The 13,668-nt window shown below is 40.5% G+C and overlaps 1 protein-coding gene across 2 annotated transcripts in view; it reads right to left on the reverse strand.

Moving 5' to 3' along the window:
• Nucleotides 1–13,668, reverse strand: part of LOC124722845 (calcyphosin-like protein) — a 329,601-nt gene that overhangs the window by 227,698 nt on the left and 88,235 nt on the right. For both annotated transcript variants that reach the window (XM_047247970.1, XM_047247969.1), the window contains exon 2: nucleotides 2,082–2,235. In XM_047247970.1, coding sequence (XP_047103926.1) covers nucleotides 2,082–2,233 — 152 coding nt within the window. In that variant the 5' untranslated portion in view covers nucleotides 2,234–2,235. The remainder of the gene's footprint in view (nucleotides 1–2,081; nucleotides 2,236–13,668) is intronic.

The following is a 13,668-nucleotide window of genomic DNA, read 5'->3' on the forward strand; positions in this document are numbered from 1 at the left end:
TTATCATTCGCTTTGTGACTTAGCGGATGATGTTTTTCTGCTTAGCCTCTAGGCGGTATAAATCTTCGGTACGGTGGCCCTTGAAATAGCAAACACTTCGGCTAACTTGGTTACGTAAGAATCCACCAAACGAGAACCAACAATCTGCCCACGTTCGAATTCGCTTAACTCCAACATAGTGCATTCACAACTAAACAAAACACTGTTACCACACTGTCGCTTGTAACGTGTTTGGAATTATGCACAGGTGCAGCTCGTGGTCAAATCCGAGAGCACAACCTGTACTCTTGGCTAACATCTACATTTATGTTCGCCGCGCGGAGTGGCCGCGCGGTTTGAGGCGTCATGTCATGGGCTGCGCGGCCCCTCCCTCAGGAGGTTCGAGTCCTCCCTCGGGCATGGGTTTGTGTGTTGTTCTCAGCATAAGTTAGTTTAAGTAGTGTGTAAGTCTAGGGACCGATGACCTAAGCAGTTTGGTCTCTTAGGAATTCACACATTTGAACATTTTTTGCATTTATGTTCAAGCATGCACTTCTCGTGGTGTTATCGGTAGCGACGCTCGGGAAGAAAATCTTGAGCGACCTGCAAGCTGCTGCGAAGTGTGCCTCGTCAAGGTTCGCATCGAAGTCTCTATTCTGACCTCTAGTTGAGAATTGCTTCACTAGGACGATCTCTTTCTTGTTGTTGTGCAGTTTTATATTGCTGTGGCCACGAATATAATTGGTCAGCTCGTGTTCTGCTTCTCGTCAATCGAATCATTTTACAGTAACTTCCCGCTGGAATTTCAGAGTGTGTCACGACTGGGGATGTGTACTTCCAAACGAGCAAAAAATTAATTACCTATCTTTATTTTTTGAGTTGATTATTAAAATTTTATGATACCCCTCGTACTCAAACAAAAGAAGGAACTGGGTAAGCAGTTTGAAAAGTAGAGTGCTGTTGTGTTGCTAACGTCTACATAATGGCCGATTCTCAAACTATTATCATTTAACACCTTTGGTAATTTGTATTAATTGTTTGCTAAAAGTAGCAATTGTTATTTCGTAACCAGGGTCATTTTTTCTGTGATTATTTCGAAACTAATCTCCAATTTCTTCCCCCTTTTTCAGTTTACAGAAAGACTCCTCAGTTTACTTCTATTCTTATTCATTAAAAAGAAGGCGAATCCGAAAAGTTTTAGGTATGTTCGGTGATTTTGCACTGTCTTATAAAATATGTAAACAATTATAAAAATTTACGATACACAGCGTGCTGTCAGTATGTCTGTAACACTTGTTTTTTATCTTACCGTGTAACGCATCATTCGCGCTGAAATTCACTACATTAACGCAGTTATTTTGTAACTAGCCTTCTTTTTATCTCTCCCATTTTTACCTTACAGTAAGAGCCCTCAGTGTATTTTTATTCGTATTCATTAAAACGAAAACAATATCTTAAAAGCCTCAGACAAATTCGATAACTTTGCACTGGCTTCTCATAATATGTGTAGAAGAACGAAAATGTACGATGCACAGTTTCTTGTCAGTATGATTATAACGTTTGCTTGTAATCTGTTACTGTGTAAGGCGTCATTCACGCTGAAATGTACTACATTAACTCTCCTAAACGTCTGAATATTTATTAATTTTTTAAAATTTAGTTATATATGGAGAAAAAGTTTTACAACTATGACTGTCGCACATGTCACGTGACTGTACGAAATTTTTTTCCCACCACATCCTTGTTTTTTATGTAAGTTTCACACAACGTTGACAAATTATGCTTTGCGGCGCCAGATGTATGTCAGTTCATGTTCTGTTGTTGTTTCTACTATCCAGAGACAAGTGTTCGTAATATCACACTTCTGTAATACAATTATTGTTATTACCTTTTTGTTCCAACCTAGACATGAAGATGATCTGCAGCATGATTGTAACAGACTGTCAGTATATAAAAAGTTGTGACCCAGACGGTGATTGTCTATTAAGAGAAAGCCAATATGAAGGATGTAAAATGAAGACGATGATGGAAAAGTGAGGAATGAGTAAAATATGGAAAGGACGGCACATGAAAGAGAAGAGCAAGAGGCCACAGCGCTGTACCTGCCGAGGCCGAGGATTCCCGTGGTGCCCCTGGAGAGGCAGAGTAGGCGCAGCTTGTCCACGGGGTCCTTTGCGGCCGACAACTGTCGCCGCGCCTTGTTCACCATGTCCGCCTCTTGGCGGGAGTTGGCTGACTGCGGACGGTTCCACATCCCTGCAACACGTGTCAACAACCTTATCAGTCAAAACCGAAAATACGAGCCGGCCGGATTGGCCGTGCGGTTCTAGGCGCTACAGTCTGGAGCCGCGTGACCGCTACGGTCGCAGGTTCGAATCCTGCCTCGGGCATGGATGTGTGTGATGTCCTTAGGTTAGTTAGGTTTAAGTAGTTCTAAGCTGTGTGATGTCCTTAGGTTAGTTGGTTTTAAGTAGTTCTAAGCTGTAGGGGACTGATGACCACAGCAGTTAAGTCCCATAGTGCTCAGAGCCATTTGAACCATTTGCACCGAAAATTCTACAACCACATTAACAGACACACTTTTGATATATTGGAGACCGTTACAAAAGCAATGGACAACTACAATCCAATACATCTAGAAACCACTTTGGATCTTATCTAAGAAACTTGGCTCAAGATTGCCGAAAGCATTTGGGCTGCAGACGCCAATAATCTACGCTCCGGTGCACTCGCTCTTGTGAATTTTGCTGGTGAATGTTACGCTCTTGTATGGGAAAACAGCGCTCTCACAACAATGATTGATGAGCAGCTCAATGAATCGGACTATATTCGTCCAATATTTGAGAATGAAAGCACTTACTGACTCGCAATAAACTTTACATGTAATTAAAAACCTTCAGAAGACTTTTTATTGCTGACACTCCCCTCCAAAAAATACGAGAAAGGGAAAAGTTTATCCCTAACTACATTTTCGCCATTCATGTAATAAAACTGCTGCATCAGCCATGACGTTTTAATTTATTACTTCTTAATCACTAACTGAATTTGCGACATGTTTTGCTGACGGTATCCGCATATACAACTGAATGTACCTGCAAAATTATATCACTTTGCGACACATAGTTCAGGAGATACCACGCCATAAACACTGACAAGGAGCCCCTTGAGTGCGAGATCGCGAAGGGACAATGATCTTCGACACCTACATTTCGTCTACCATGGCACCGCAACCGCAATACTGAATGCTAATGCCAACAGGGGGGGGGGGGGGGGGGGGCTCCGGGGTACCTGCCCCGGGCAGCAAATTCAGGGGGCGCCACCAAGTTCATATTACTGAATAATTTCACAAAGCGCCTAGCATCTAGCGCACGTTGGCCTGTCGATTATTCATATGATTTTGAAACACATCCCTGTTGGTTTCTGAACATTTTTGAACACATTCTAAGTTGATTTCTTCATCAGCTGATTTTTGAATGTGTGCATAATGTACGTGCTGTCTCTGCCAGGGGAATTCCCGTCGCATCTAGAAACAAAAAACTTTCCCACAGACAAAAGGGGACGGGCCTATACCAGCTGAGCTGAATAAACCCGAACGGGTGGATGCCAATCGCTGTTTGTTCATGTGGTTGATTGGGTGTGCGAATGATCAGCGTTGTTACAATTATTAGTGAAATCCATGGATTCAGACTGCTAGAGTGGGAATAAACGGCTAACAGAAATAAAAAATAAGTAAGATTACATATTATCTTCTCGGCGTATCCAAGAAAATGAAATTTTGACAGAAAATGTTTGCCAGATCGCTACACTATTAAGGGCCAGTTATACAGTTCCCGCTGAGCAGCCGCGTAAGTTCAGTTCTCGTTAAGTGCGCGGAAAACGCGCTGTACAAATACATAATAATGCCTAACCGGGGAATAAACGAGGGTAACTAAACCGGTGATTCTGGGAGGGTTAGTGAAGTTAAGCGGAGAATAATTTTTGACAATGGCAGGAATAGTTACAGAATTAGTGATGACAAGATTGTTTGTTAGAAAGAGGAAAGAGAAGTAACGAGGACATCAAATAAATTATATGGAAGAAGAAGACGATCCCAAATTATATAAAAATTTCGTACTACTACTTTTCGATCTCATGCTTGAGAAACTGTCTTACAAACCCTTTCAGCAGTGCAGACTAACAGATATTGCTTTTGTATGTAAAACGATTTGTAATGCTTTAATTTCAATTGTTATACGAGGCACAAAATATGGAATTAGCTAATTCTCACTGGGATAAACACATTGAAGATGAACTGTCGCGAATAGTGGCCAATCGTCGGGAAAAGTGGCCATCTTGGGCACTTTTCCCGACGTATAGCGTGGCCAGTTTTTCCGATCAGACGCCATGTCTGTATCAGTGGTTCATACGAGAAACAATACAACAGAAGGAAACGACAGTGACTTACATTTGGAAGTCAAAAGACATTGAGTGAGCCGCGATAACGCAAAAACCGATTGCTCTACATAAAAATGAAACAAGTAAAGTAATATGAGTGACTTACTTTCATCAAACGATCGGAAAACCTAAACGTTTTCACAGAGAGACAACGGAGCAAGCTACCTTTGTCAACGTCACTGACGACAATAAATGTGTCGATTACACCTAGATTGGCCATTTCTCGGCAGGAAGCAGCACAGTTGAAGACATCAGATAAAGAGTGGCCACTTTTCCCAACTTCGTCATTTTACCTTCTTTCCCCTACACTACCTGTATTTCCCAACAGCACATCCTTTCGATAAACGCTTAGGGATAACCACAAAACCTCACTGATATCGATTTCAAGTTTTAGTCTCATTTCGATATCTAGTTTTGTGGAAGATCAATGCCTTTTAGGAGCGCTTTAAACTCTTGACACTTTGTTGCTACAGCCTCAGCAGATGAGTACAGTAACAGGGTGTCATTAGTCTCCTCTGTGATTGCTCTTCTTTGTATCTTAAACTAATACCTCCAAGTCTCTTACAGCAGTCATTATCTGGACTGGATGGGCAGTTGCCTTCCGTTTAATTTTATTCAACGCTGATATTGATAGTTCCACTTGACCGTTGGTATTCGTCTATGTGCTCCGCTGGAAACGTTCACGCACTATTGGAATGTGTCTCCACTTACACCCAGACCCCCTGTACGTCCTTTGTCTCGATAATAGGTGAATTTTCTTTCACGACATTATACGTCCTATCTTCACATCGACGTTGCAGCAGGAGTAAGATGTACGACGAACACATTGCCGTAGTGGTTCTCGTCGAACCGCAACAATATTTTGCCTTCACGTGATATTGATTAACAGAAGTGTCCAAAATAAAGTGAAACAAATAATGTAGGTCACTGCCGCGAGCTATATAGCGTGCATAAAGCAAGATCGTCGCGTCCTTCGTGAGCGACAGAAGGGACAGACAAGCGCGACACCTTTACACGACAAAACACATCTGTAGGTGAGCGAAGTCCGTGGCGATGACTGTCTTCCTCTACAACCGACGACGCTTTAACTAAAACTGTATGAATCTTGTCGCTGTAGCAGGTGCGACTCCAACAACTGGTGTGTGTGCTAGACAGTGAACAGTATGTCGATCCATTTCCCCGAAACAGTAACGGAACGAGCGAAAGGAAAACTATACGATATGCATTTCTGTCTGCCTGTCAAAAAAAAAATCTCAAACGTCTTGGTATCACGTAAAATTAGTCGATGGAACAAAATCGTCTGCACAGGTTGACATTGACCAAGACTGCACTGGAACTGAAGATGATCAAATGAAAGCTATAATACTAAATCGAAGAAGGCCATAACGAAGTTCAGAATTCGACTGTCACACAGACGTTAAAATCTCAGATATGGATACATGCGAGCCCGGAAATGAAAATTAGTTCAAGTAGCTCGATAAAGGCCAATGTATCTGACGGTATTCCTGTTAAATTCTACACTATCTGATCAATAGTATCGGGACACCTATTGTTGCACATTGATGTGTGGTATATCCACCCTTCGCCGTTTATGACGGCTTGAACTCTGTTGGGGACACTTACAATGAGGTGTCTGAATATCTAGGGAGGAATGGGAGGAATGGCAGCCCATTCTTTCTCAAAATCGAAACCTGAGAAGGTAACAATGTTAGTCAATAGGGTCTGGAGAGAAATAGGCGTCTAACTCATCCCAAAGGCGTTCCATAGGGTTCAGGTCTGGACTCTGGGCAGACCAGTCTGTCTCAGGATTTTTGTTGACCACAAACAATTGCCTTACAAATTCTGCCTTATGATAAGGCGTATTGTCATGCTGATACAATCACTCTTCGTGTCCAAACTGTTCCTTTACTGTACGCCTACACAATGTTGTCAATTGCGTTCATATATTTCCACATTTAGCGTTTTCTTAACTGCAATAATGGGACTACACCCTAACCACAAAAAGGATCTCCATACCGCAAGAGCTCTTCGTCTGTAGTTCACTGTTGGCATTGCAGATAATGGCAGGTAACGTTCTCAAGGAATCCACCAAGCCCAAACTGTTCCATCGGATTGCCACATGGTACAGCGTGATTTATCACTCAAAATCACTCGCTTCCAGTCATCCACTGTCGAGTGGCGAGTGCAGAAATGTGTAGTTTATCTGTTGATCGACCAATGTACCTCATTCTTTTTAACTGCCTACACACAGTCACTGTTCTAGCTGGGTTGCTGGTAGCACTTTGGAACTCACGAGTGATTCCTTTTGGTGATTTCATACAACTTGTTATAACCACCCACCGCAATACTCGACGTTGCCTGTCCGTTTGTACATGAGGTCCGGCTGGTCTTGGTTTAGCTACGGTTGCTCTTTCGCGCATCCACTTCACAGTCACATCACCAGCTTTAGGAGGGTTAAAATATCCCTGATGGATCTGTTACTTAGGTGACGTCAAATGACTAGCCCACGTTCGAAGTCATTGAGCTCTCCTGACCGATCCATTCTGGTGTTACTGCTTCTCTGCTGACAACAAATGGCCCCTGACTGCTTTTTAGACTTACAGGTCCACATCTCGTGACATCTAGTGGTCATTTCTGCATTACTTGGAGTGTTCGGATACTGCAATGAAAATGTGTTTTGTGAAAAAAATTGCATAATGGACGTTTGACATTTCCACTCCTCAATTGTTTTTAGGCCTAATTTCGTTGCAATAATTATTACTTAAAATACGTTTCATTTTACAGACCTGAATAAAAATGCCCTCTGATGATGGCACAAAGATACTGAAACATGTTCGAGCATTAAAAAGAACAGTTGTTTGCATACTAGAAGGCTTAAATTCCCGTGATTGATGTATATTTTTGATAGGAAGTCTTCATTCTCGTAACATACGTGCTCGGTTATTCTGTGTTAATGTATTCTACTAGCTAGAGACTGTGAAAAAAATTATAGAAGATTTTTTGACGTCAAGGAGCATGACATCAAGTATTCAGATAGTGTACGTCAACTATGCGGGAGATATAGTCCCACTTCCTGCAACAGTGTATCATAAGTCACTGCAACGACTCCGGGTTTCATGCCATGTGACTGGGCAAAGGAGCAGAATATTCAAATCTCTAAGATGATTTTCAGGTTTATGGGCCTATCTCACTGACGTCCATGTATGGTAGGGTGATGGGACGTATTTTGTGCTTGTGTGTGGTGATTTTTCTGGCAAGACCCGATCGTGTGATACGCAACTTTCTGCATTCGTTCTTGAGATCCAGAAGACAGTAAACAGTGATCTCAAGTTGATGCCACGCTCCTTGACGTCCAAAAATCTTCTATAAATTTTTTCACAATCTCTAGCTAGTAGAATACATTAATACAGAATAACCGAGCACGTATGTTACGAGAATGAAGACTTCCTAACAAAAATATGTATCAATAACGGGAATTCGCCGGCCGGTGTGGCCGTGCGGTTCTAGGCGCTTCAGTCTGGAACCACGTGACCGCTACGGTCGCAGGGTCGAATCCTGCCTCGGGCATGGATGTGTGTGATGTCCTTAGGTTAGTTAGGTTTAAGTAGTTCTAAGTTCTAGGGGACTGATGACCATAGATGTTAAGTCCCATAGTGCTCAGAGCCATTTGAATAACGGGAATTCAAGCCTCCTAGTATACAAACAACTGTTCTTCTCACTGCTCGAACATGTTTCAGTATCGTTTGGGCCATCATCAGTGAGCATTTTTACTCATGTCTGTAAAATTCAAACATATTTTAAGTAATAATTATTGCAACGAAATTAGGCTTAAAAACAACTCAAGAGTGGAAATTTCAAACGTCCTTCATGCTATTTTTTTCACAAAACGTATTTTCAGTGAAGCTGTATTCTCAGTACTCTGTTGAATGTCCCTATATCTGTTCCAACTGTCAAATCATAGAGAAAATGTTTCAAAGATTCATTACTACATGGTGCATGGTCTTTCTGCCAAGCAATGCTTCCCTCAGGAGTAACAAGTGTCATTTGTCGAGGTCTCCTCCGTTTAATTGATGCGCACTTTGTGTGTTAAGTAGTGTGCATGTAAGCTTTTGTTTGTATCAATTAAACATCTTTACAATGAAAGGAGATAATTTGGGTTTCAGAAATAGCATAAAAAGCAAAAAGCAGTATTATCGAAGTATCTCACACTCATCCAGAATGAAAGAATATCCATGTATCCAAAAGAGAAGGGAATGCCATGGTTGATGTATGCCATCTCGTACTTCATCTGAAAGACCACCCATGTTTATGCTGCAAAACAGAAAGACCTATTGCAGATGTTACCATATCTACCTCAAGAGTAGAGCGAGTTCTACGGTAAACTTTGCATCCGGTCCCACAAATGGTATTCTATAAGAAAAAGAACTCAATACTAAAAGATTTTTTGCTTACCTTAATTTTACTAGTCTCCTGTAAAAATTTGAACGGTATCAGACACGGTTTTTGTTGACTTCAGTTCTGATAGTTAAAACATTACTGCTATATTTCTGTACTTGTATTATAAGTTCTCTGGTGTGACACCTAGAACATTATTAATGCGTAATTTATTTTCTAATTTGTGTCATTATTTTTCCACTGATGAGGTGAGCAGCGTAATTCCGTGGAATCAGAATGCCATCTCTATTATTTTTGGATAGAGATAAGTTATGTACAAAAAGAGATACAGTGTTTATTGATTCTCCTGATGGTTGTGAGATTTAGCACTTAGAATGTATAACATTACCACTGTTCAGTTTATGTCAGTTGTGATTATTACCCTACTTTCTAGAAAGTTAAGTTCTATAGAACCTTCTTCGCATTACTGTATAGCTCGCCATCTGCTACGAAATGATGTCATTGTGAGTTTGTTTGGCGAGTTTAACAAATTACTTTATCTATAAATGTAATTTTGTTCCGCGAAAATACTTCGTCACTATATTTTGCCGTTATTTACAGCTACTCTCGTATTATCTATCTCATAACACAAATGTGAGATTAAGAGAATAACTAGCCAAAAATATGTGATCTCCTTTGTCTAGTTACTGGAATAATTCACCATCGTGAAATATACAGGAGTATACGTGCGAAGCGATGTAAAGTAGAACGAACACATATGCATTCTGGCAAGGGGTGATGGCAGTTGTCAGACTTAGTTTTATTTGAAGAATCCCTAGGAACTATAATTCACGACCTAAAGAGACCGCATGTGAATTCCTCGATCGATCAATTCTTGAGTAGTTGGACAGTCTCGTACCCTTACTAAGTTGTAATAATAGATGACACAAAAAAGAAGAACTGCACCCTTCGTTTAGTCACCGTGAGAGTGTCACGGAAATGCTCAACAATTGTTTTTGCGAGATTCCAGGGATCTACGTTCGAAAACGAGCCCTCTGAAACGAAACATATCCCGTTTGACCTCTCTCATTACATAGGCTAATACATGAGACTGAAATTTAATATCGACTAAATGTGCTACGTGCTGTCACCGTTGCTCACATGGACATTTATTGATTTATTTTCCTGTTGTCCATTAATATCTGTTAGTTACACAACACACTTTCATGTGTACGATAAAAGTAAATAAAGTTAGTAATCAGGCTAAGATTATTTCGAAAGCGCATGGTATTTACTGCTTTACGTATAATAAAACGAACAGTTCGATTTTAACATCTAATTTTTTTAAAAAATCTGATACATTTACGCTTATAAAGAAATGCTGATCATGGGAGACAATTGGTACAAACAGTGCGTCACATCTACATCTACATCTGTACTTCACAAGCCACCTTACGATGCCTGGCGGAGTGTACTTTGTGCACACTGTCATTTCCGTCTTTTCTGTTCCATTTGCGAATGGTTCGGGGCAAGAGCGATTACTACTAAGCCCGCATCTCGTGGTCGTGCGGTAACGTTCTCGCTTCCCACGCACGGGTTCCCGGGTTCGATTCCCGGCGGGGTCAGGGATTTTCTCTGCCTCGTGATGGCTGGGTGTTGTGTGCTGTCCTTGGGTTAGTTAGGTTTAAGTAGTTCTAAGTTCTAGGGGACTGATGACCATAGATGTTAAGTCCCATAGTGCTCAGAGCCATTTGATTTTTGATTACTACTAAGCCTCCGTGTGAGCTCGAATCTCTCTAATTTTATCTTAATGGTCTTTTCACGAGACATGCATAGGATGAATCAATATATTGGTTGACTCTTCGAGGAATGTACATTCTCGTTACTTTAACAGTTGGCCTTAACTTAGATGAAGAATGCCTCTCCTGCAGCGTCTGCCACTGGAGTTGGCTGAGTATCTCAGTGACGCTTTCGCGTTTACTAAATGAATCTGTTACGAAACGTGCTGCTCTTCTCTATCCCATTAGTTCCATCTGATACGGATCCCATGCTGATAAGCAATATTCAAGGATTGGTCGAACGAATGTTTTGTAAGCTACTTCCTTTGTCGATGAACTACATTTCCTTATGATCCTACCAATGAATATGTCTGGCACATGCCTTACTCGCGATTATTTTTATATGGTCGTTCTAGTTCAAATCGCTTCGTACGCATACTCATACATATTTTAAGGATGCGACTACTTCCAGTCACTTCTGAAATCTTGTAATCGTACATTAAAGGGTATTTCTGTCTATGTATTCGCAATACGTTATATTTGTTTATGTTGAAAGTCAATTGCCACTCCCTGCACGAATCGTTGATCTTCTGTGGGTCTTCCTGCATTTCACTACAATTTTATAGAGTCGCGACTTCTTTGTATACAGCAGCATTGTCTGCAAAAGCTCATGGAACCTCCGACTTTATCTACCAGGTCATTTATGTATACTGTAAAAAGGAATGGCCCTATAATACTCCAGTGAGACTTTTACGTCTGAGGACTTCTCTCCGTTCAGAATGACATATGCTCTATGGCACAGTGGCACAACGGTGAAAGGAGATAATTGTTGTGATCGTGCAGAGAGTATGGAACTTAAAACGCCTATCTTGGCCTTCTAGACTCTTAGAGCAGTTCGAAAAAGGTGGAGCGTGCTAGGGGCAGTGGCGCAGCTATCGATCGCCCGTTGCTTGCAGAGTGCGAAAGTGAGTGTAGACATTGGGAGTTCAACGTCCGTGCTACGGTGAAATCACGAGAGTAAAGCCAAATTATATCGTCCAGCTAAAAGTCCACATAAAAAAGTCAGCTCATATGTAGTAGATGGGTTATAGATCTGTCTAGTAAACACGAGGTGGCCGAAATAAAATGGTTCTAAAAGTGCTGTTTATCTTGTAGAAAATAACAATTATAACTCCTCCTTTGCAACTAATTTTTAGTATAGTTTTTAACCAAATATTTTTCATTTGACGAGCTTAGGCGTATTCAATCAACGGTCTTTGTAGACCACTGAAGACATTTAATACAATAACGTGGAACATGTTTGGTTAAAAATAATTAAAAAATTCATTTGCAAACGACGAGAAGCAGTAATTCTTATCTTCAAGAGAAAAAAGATTTTAAGTAGCAGCTGAGGAAGAATGGTTGCAGATATTGACAATATAATGTCCTAAACGTGTATTCGGCATTTCGTAACAATTTAATGATAGTTTTCGAAGAATAAGTGAGATGTTCAGCGCATGGTCACATTTTTTAATACAGTTTCAGATTATCAAGTGCCAAATAACATTAAGGGCTACAGAAGAATATTTTGTCAAAAACAAATATCAGTTTTTCAGGTCATTATAGCTTCGCGTTTGTTTAACATGGACAAGTGGAACACATCGTCCTGACTTGTAACTGGGAGTATTTTTGCTCTCTGATTGTAAGACACTGTCATATACGTATAACGATTCTTATAGCTGAAAAACAAAAAATCTTGGAGTGGGGGCTGTCTAAATGATACGCTCCGAGACGTCCATACACTGCGCTTTCGCTATAACTCGTGTAAAGTGCTATCATATGCGTTCAGAATTTTCTGAAAAATCCTAATCAACTGTCATTACAACCGGTAAACCCGCGATTCTAAAAGTATCGGACTCCCATGTACAAAACAGCTTCAAACGTCTGATTACTTTGCAAATTAATTAATGTGTTAAATATTTGACGTTAAGTACGTAAGCGAAAAAATGTATAGAAAAGATTTAAAATTATACTTACAATTTATTGGAAGTTGCTAAGTTGTCTCACTATAAGCCACTTGATGTATATAGCCTGGGTATTCTCCGCTCCATTTTAAGCCAAAGCACGTGTTTCATGCATCTGAATGTTTATAGCGTTTGGTCTCCTGAACAATGTCTCGAGCAATGACATAATTTTGCAAGTAACAGTCTTATGTCGATACTGCCTGCAAAATGTGTTGCGAATAGATTCTGAAGCAAAGAAGTAACAAATTAAAACGTCATGCCTGGAGCTGAAGTTTGACTGCATGAACAGTAAAAATGTAGTTAGCGATAAACTTTTTTCCTTTCATGATTTTGTGGGGGGTGTCAGGGATAAAAAGTTTCGTAAGGAAGTGGAATTAAGTGTAAAGTTCGATGGAAGCCGCTAAGTGTTCTCATTCTCAAATACTAAATGAGTATAATCTTAGTATTTCCGCACGGCCACTTACGCTGCCTCAAGACAAACATCTTTAATACTTGTCTAATTGCTTTAAACGTTTTACGTAAGTTTACACCTTTTAATGAGTAGATTGTGACAACATTTTAAATTTTTAAATTCGTTCAATAATTACGCGAAGTATACAAACCAAGTTTTTTTCTGGCCCTGGAAGCCGTTAGACAAGCAACCTGCCCTTGGACTTGGTTCCGAGATAGTCGAATAGAACTAGAAATTAATAGCCGAACGGAGACACGAAATCGAGACGCGGTATTAGCAAGTCTTAGTTCCGTGGCTTAGTTACGTCGAGAAAGGAAGTGAAAACTATAGTGGCTTAGTTACGTCGAGAAAGGAAGTGAAAGCTATCATCACTCAGAACGGTCGCGGTACTCGACAGTGCTTTACTGCAGATGGTTCTATTGAAGATTGTGTGTCCCTGCCTTCCAGTGATCTGAAAACTGCATCATCCACTCATTATGCAACTCGATTTTTTTAACACACACAAAACATTGTCAAAACGTCACCAGAAAAAGAATTCTAAGACCAAACTGGACTCGAACCCCAGATCTTAGGAAATGTGGTTTGCCTTACACGCACAGCCACCAAACCACACACAACAATGGAACAGAAATGTTTAATTTGATGTCAG

This window comes from Schistocerca piceifrons, chromosome X (genome assembly GCF_021461385.2).
Source record: "Schistocerca piceifrons isolate TAMUIC-IGC-003096 chromosome X, iqSchPice1.1, whole genome shotgun sequence".
In the NCBI taxonomy this organism is placed as follows: domain Eukaryota; kingdom Metazoa; phylum Arthropoda; class Insecta; order Orthoptera; family Acrididae; genus Schistocerca; species Schistocerca piceifrons.